Source organism: Choloepus didactylus, chromosome 6 (genome assembly GCF_015220235.1).
Source record: "Choloepus didactylus isolate mChoDid1 chromosome 6, mChoDid1.pri, whole genome shotgun sequence".
NCBI lineage: Eukaryota > Metazoa > Chordata > Mammalia > Pilosa > Megalonychidae > Choloepus > Choloepus didactylus.
Window position 1 is genome coordinate 81,831,543 of NC_051312.1, and position 7,080 is coordinate 81,838,622.

The window sequence follows — 7,080 nt, forward strand, 5'->3', positions numbered from 1 at the left end:
TGTTTGGAGCTGGATTCTCCATATCATCTGGTTTTATCATATGCATTAAGATTTTCTGTTGTTTTTGGCCTCTTGGCATTTGTTTTGCTTGATAGGGTTCTTTCAAGTTGTATCCAAAAAAAAGGGATATTATCTAATTTTTCAGAGACATAGTTTGATGATGTACACTTTCTCTAAGTAACCAGCAGATGGCGTCTGTGAGCCACCTATATCCCTCCAGACAGTTCTTGTGTAGTGAGGGGAAATGATTCTTGTGTGTTCAGTTGGAGAGCTCAGCCTGGGCATGCTGCTGGAGTCGCCCACCCTGAATGTGGGGCCCGTGCACAGGTGGCCAGGGAGGAAGGGCAGCTCTCTCTCAGTGTCCCGTAAACCACCGGACTTGGTGTAGCACCCTGGGTTCTCTGAGCAGATCCCCCCTCCCAGTCGTGATTCTCCCTCAGCCAAGAGAAAATGCCATGCTACGTCATCAGTGTGCACCATCCCTCTAGGGAAGCCCTGGGCTGCTTGGCTGTGCCATGGGGCTCTCAACTCATTTCACAATGCAGAATGTGTGAGGCTGTCTTTACTGCAATGCCTTGTTGGCTGAGAACAGCTGAGGTTTTCCCCACAGAGAGAGAGCAAGAGACTGAATATTTCCCCCGATTCTCCCAAGGTCAGTTGTTGCCAAAAGCCTCTGTCTGCTTGTTGAGAATTCACTGTCTGTATTGAGCAGTTATTATTAAAAGCTCACTTGTAGCTGGGCTGAGAAAGTGCACAGTGCAGCTTCCGTGAGGGAGGGGCTCCTGGTTCTAGGTTCTCAGCTCTCCACGTGGGTCTGCAATTTTACTTACAGATTTTATGCTGTGATCTTGGGCATTCCTCCCAATTCATGTCGGTGGAAGTTGAGTGTGCAGTCACATTTGTCTCCCCACTACCATTCCAGGTTACTTACTGTTTTTTTGTTCATTTATGAATTGTTCTGGGGAAGACTAAGTCTTCCACTTCTTTCTATGCCACCATCTTCCCGGAATCCAGCATTGACTTTTAATGCTTCTTCATTTGTCAATAAAAAGCAGGTAGACACCAGATTTATCTCAATTATATTTTTATATTCTGTTTATTTTGGAAACAACCTTTTCTGATATATCCAAATGAATTTGAAATTACAGTTATCTCAAAGTATGCAGAAATTACCTATAAATGAAACAGTGATAAAAGAACACAACATATTATTTAAGGATTCCAACAAAATGAAATTCTCTTTTTCCAACATTTTAAACTATTTTTCCCATCTAAGCCAATATGTAATATTTGACATGTGGGTTATATGTGCACATAAAACAGACACATTTGTCAAAGTGAGCATAAGATGAAACAACATATAATGTCCTTTTTGGATATAAATTTTCAGAGGCAAGGTAATCCAAATAGGAGCAAAAACCTGACTTCCTCATGAAATAAGCTAGATAAACAAAAATTAAGAATAATGCTAAAGATTTATTCCACAAATGATTCTCCTTCCTAACCTTCTAACATACAAGTTTACATTCTGGGTATGTGTGAATCAAAATATTGCCAATCAAGATTGTGAACTCCTATGACTAGGGATCTGTAATTCAATAAAAGGCCCTGGGGTAAAAAGAGAGGTAGGATAGGTGAATAGAGGACATTTGTCCATCACATTATACATATTGACTTAATAAAGAGGTAGATTATTTAAAACTCTCAGTGGGCTCAGATATTGACTTGGGCCTGAAAGTGATGTTTTAATTACTTATTAAGATCATAACTGAGTATATTAGAATGCTAGTATCACTGGATTAAAATCTTAAGGTTAAACATTGGAAAGAAATGATTATTACAAAACACACAAAACATTACATTTTGTGGTTCTACTATTTTGTTTGTTCCACTATTTTTGTAACTGGGGCAAGATAAGCAGTCCAATTTGTTTAAAAAAACATTTAATGTACCCCACAAACTGTCTGAATCAAAGATTTTTATTAACTCTTCTGCCAAATACAACATTGATTTCCATCTACAATTATTTTTTAAGGTAAAAAACAGTAAGTCAATTAAAAAATGTGTGTCCTTGAGCTATGAAGCATTACACTTTTAACACACTGATTGACTGAAAAACCTAGAACTTCACTGTAAAGATGATAATCAATGCTGGCCTTCAGCAATGAATAGATGCAGCTTTACCGTGACTTCTCCAAAAGTGCTTTGCAGCACCTAACACACTACCGGTTCACAGTCTCAAAGTTGGAGTCAGTCCCATAATAGGGATCTTCAATAATAAGTTGTTTTTGTGAATCATAGCTCCCAAGTAGTTCAATTTTCACTTTGTAGTTATTAACTTCACTACCTTTTCTATTCCAATCTCTCAGATTGCTTTCATCTATACCTAGCACATAATCAAATGTGGCAAAATCTTCTTTGGTAACCTTCTGGGCCATGTGATTCATAAGAATGTCATGCTTCTTTATGCAATTTTACCCTTGATATTTGGGAGGTTTTCCTATCTCATAAATGGATATTGTGGCACTCTCCATGCTCCATTTATCTGAAATATTCTGATCTGGTACAAGTTTTCTGAAAACTGCCTCTGCAATGGGTAATCGACACATGTTTCCAAAACATACAAATAGCAACAACTTGGGTGGCTGCACTGCCATCTTCTCAGGAGCAAAGAGAGACAGAGAGTGAGACGGAATGACTGGGCTGGAATCAAACACAACTTCTTAAGGACCTCATCTGTGAACCAGGAAATTCTTGGGCAAATTGTAAGGTCATGGATTGTTCAATATAGAATTCTATTTTGAGGAGTGTTGTAAGGAATAGGTTTCCACTACATGTTCTGATCCAGTAATTCTTTAGATTATAGGGCCTGTGATTACACGTACATCTGGAGTTCTGTCCCCCCAGTTCACTATGGCATCTTCCAACCACACTGGCACATACTTCCTTCTCACAGGCCTCCCAGGCCTGGAGGCTGTGCACACCTGGCTCTCCATCCCTCTCTGTGCCATGTATGTGGCATCTCTGACAGGGAACAGCCTGATCCTGTGGGTGGTGAGGTCAGTGCCCTCCCTTCACCAGCCCATGGATTACTTTCTGTCCATGCTAGCAGTGACCGACCTGGGCCTGTCTGCCTCCACGCTGCCCACCATGCTCACCATCTACATGCTGGGGCTCAGGGAGGTGGCCCTAGATGTGTGCTTGGCCCAGCTCTTCTTCATCCACACCTTCTCCATCATGGAGTCCTCTGTGCTGCTGACAATGGCTTTGGACCATTTCGTGGCCATCAGCAACCCACTGCACTATGGCACTATCCTCACAAGCCCTCGGATTGCCAGCTTGGGCCTGGTCATCTTAGTGTGCAGTATCAGTCTCCACATCCCAGCCCCCATTGTGCTGAAGAGGCTTCCTTACTGCCGGAATCACCAGCTGTCCCATTCCTACTGCCTGCACCCAGACATCATGAAGGTGGCCTGTGCTGACACTCACATCAACAGTGCTATGGTCTCTTTGTAGTGCTTTCCACTCTGGGTGTGGACTCGGTGCTCACTGTCCTCTCTTATGGGCTCATTCTACAAACAGTGCTGTCTATTGCCTCCAAGGCTGAGCGCCTCAGAGCCCTCAACACCTGTGTCTCCCACATCTGTGCTGTGCTGCTCTTCTACACACTGATGATTGGCCTCTGCATGATCCACAGATATGGGGAGCAGGCTTCCCCAGGCAGTCATGTGCTGCTCTCCTATGTCCACTTTCTCACACCTGCAGTGCTCAATCCAGTTGTTTACACCATCAAGACCAAGCAGATTTGACTAAGGATGACGCACCTCTTCCAACTGGGTGGCATTGGCATCAGAGTCAGCCAGCATCATTAAATCTTTGATGTACAAAGAGAAGGAAGGAGAGTCTCCAGTCATAATTGTTGTATACTGAGCCACTGAAAATATAACAAATCACAGAGTGATGAAAAGGATGTAGGAAGGGGACACCAATCTCTTCCACATGAAGTCATCTAAACCATGGTTAAAAATAGCCCACCTTTTCATTTACTTAGTCTTTCATTAAACAAAGTTTAATTGAGTACTACCGTGTTCAATACATTATTATAGGCCTTCAAAATAGAAATATAACTATAATATGTTATGAAGATACAGATATATGTATAGATATGTGGAGGAGGGGCTCATATTACTTAAAGCTTCCTAAAAGAATAAGTATACTAAATGGAGATAATACATTAAACAAATTACTTAGAATCTTTACAAATGTAGAAATACACACATAGTGCTTTGCTTTACAGCTGAGGAGAAAGAATTTTTGGCAAATGGGGATGACAGGCAGGTTTGAGATTCAGTGACATTGGAAGCATTCTGGAATGTGCCCATTAAAATATACTTCCCAAGAAGACAGGGATTCTTTATTTCTTGTCCACCATTGTATCCCCTCTTCTGGATGGAGTACTTCGCATATACTAAGGTTTATGTTTGTGTTTGCTGGTTGAAAGAATAATAGAATAATGGGTTACAAATTATTAGATAAGGTGTAGGTTTACAGAAAAATCATACAGAAAATGCAGAGGTCCCATATTCCCCCATCACAAAAGCAGTTTTCCTTATTATTACTACATTACATTAGTGTAGTACCTTTGTTAAAATTATGAATTTATGTGATTATAATTATACTATTAACTATGGCACATAGTTTACATTGGAGTTCACCACTTGTGTTGTATATTCCTTTGACTTTTAATTTTTAATTTTTATTCCAATAACATGTGTCTAACCTAAAATTTCCCCTTTTAATTAAATTCAAGTATACAATTCAGTAATGTGAATTACATTCACAATGTTGTGCTACCTTCACCACCATCCATACCAAAACTCTTCTATCACACCAAACAGAAACTCTATATCAATTAAGCATTAACTCCCTATGCCCTCCGCTGCCCCTGCCCCTGTCAACCTGTATTCTCACTTGTGACTCTGTGAATTTGTTTATACTAATTATATCATATTAGTGAGATAATATAATATTTGTCCTTTTCTGTTTTGCTTATTTCACTCAACATGATGTCTTCAAGGTTCATTCACATTGTTGCATGTATCACAGCTAGATTCCTTTTTATGGCAGGACAATATGACAGTGCATGTATATACCAGATCTGTTTATCCATTCACCTGTGGATGGACACTAAGATTGCTTCCATCTTTTGACAATTGTGGATAAGCCCCTATGAGCAAAGGAGTGCAAATATCTGTTTGTGTCCCTATGTTCAATTATTTGGGATATATACCTAGAAGTAGGTTTGCAGGGGCATATGCAAGACTATATTTAACTTTTTGAGGAACTGTCAAACTATTTTCCACAGCAGCTGCAACATATTATATTGCCACCAAAAAGAAATGAGTGTTTCTATTCCTCCATGTCTTCTCCAACACTTATTTTCTGTTTCTAATAGTAGCCATTCTAGTGGGTGTGAAATGGTGTCTCCTTGTTGTTTTGATTGAATTTCCCTAAAGACTAATGATGATGATCATGTTTTCATGTGCTTATTGGCCATTTGAATGTGTCCTTTGAAGAAATTTCTATTCAAATCTTTTGCTCATTATCTAATTGGGTTGTTTGTATCTTTTTGTTGACTTGCAGAATTTCTTTATATAATCTAAATTATAAACCCTTGCTTGATATGTGGTTTACAAATACTTTCTCCCATTATATGGGTCATCTTTTTACTTTTTTGATACTCAAAAGTGTGTTGTTGGTTTTTTTTTTTAACTTTGATGAAGTCCTATTTATCTATGCTTTATTTTGTTGCTTCTGCTTTTGGTGTAGTGCTTAAGAAACCACTGCCTAATACAAGGTCCTGAAGATGCTTCTGTATATTTCTGTGTATTTTCCTTTAGGAGTTTTGTAGTTTTACTTCTCACACTAATGAAGTGGGAAGCATGATGATGATTTGTTCAGTTTTTAATGCCAATTCAGAACTTGCATCTCATAGGTCTCAAAATATTTGCACATTTCTATGTCTCCAGTACACATTACCCTATGTAAATAGCCATCTGTCTTTTTTTCAGAAGAAATGGGAGAATCTTAACTGTGTACACATGCTAAGCCACTATAATCCCTTTTCCTGAGAACTCAACCTGTTCTTTGCTCGGTGAGTGCCAGGACCAAAAACTGGTTGAAATCTAAAACCAGTCAAGGTATTATACTTTGTTTTGGGAACAGTTTTTCTCAGCCTTCCTGATTATCCGCTTTGAATACATTAGAAGATAAAAAATTGAGTAGCAGTCTCATTGAATGTCCATCCATTTGTCTCCTTGGGGCACCATGTAATATTAACAATCTGCACAGCACTCTGTGAGCCCAAGTCCCTTAGGCACTTGCCCTTCATTATACAATTATGTCTACCTTTCTCCTGATGGATTAACACAACCAACTTGGCATCGTTTCAAGGTCCAACATCACCATGCAGCCTACATCTGCATCAACCTTATACATAAAATCCAACACTAAACTCCTTAGTGATGTTTGTATCTCTCTTCCCAGCACATTTATTATGTGTTTGTTTACAGGGACTCCTCCAATCCTTCTTAACATTGGATATATTCATGTAGCAAGTTTACTGGCTATACATACATGTTCACTTATATAAGCTTTTTAATCCTTGGTTCCAACCCATGCCCCAGCAGTTCTGGCATTTCAACCTTGTTTGGTAGGAACCATCACATTTTCATGCTTCAAGGAGTCATCATAGAATTGTGTTTGCACCATCTTCTGAGGTACAACCAGTGTCTTAAATTGTGACTCTAGGGAGCTAAGCTCAATAAGCTCTCTCTTTCCAACTTTATATCCTGTACCCTTTGATCAAACACCTCAGCATACATGCCCTTACATACACTCATGGCTTCCACCAGGACGTGCTCCCTATATCTTCAGCATGCCATTGCCACATTGAATTGTGACTTAATCCTAGAACAGATCGAGAGGCCAAGGGGGGCATTGGGCTATGTCCTGAGAGGACATGGGGACAGAGTCTTTGCATCATCTCTAAAGAAGGCAGTAGTGCTAGCTGTTAACTGG

The 7,080-nt window shown here is 39.7% G+C and overlaps 1 protein-coding gene across 1 annotated transcript; it reads left to right on the plus strand.

Moving 5' to 3' along the window:
- Window positions 1–2,913: 2,913 nt before the first annotated feature.
- Window positions 2,914–3,809, plus strand: LOC119538666 (olfactory receptor 51G2-like). Its single transcript, XM_037841808.1, is given in 2 exon segments — window positions 2,914–3,496; window positions 3,499–3,809. Coding segments are annotated over 2 exon segments (894 nt in total).
- Window positions 3,810–7,080: the final 3,271 nt, after the last annotated feature.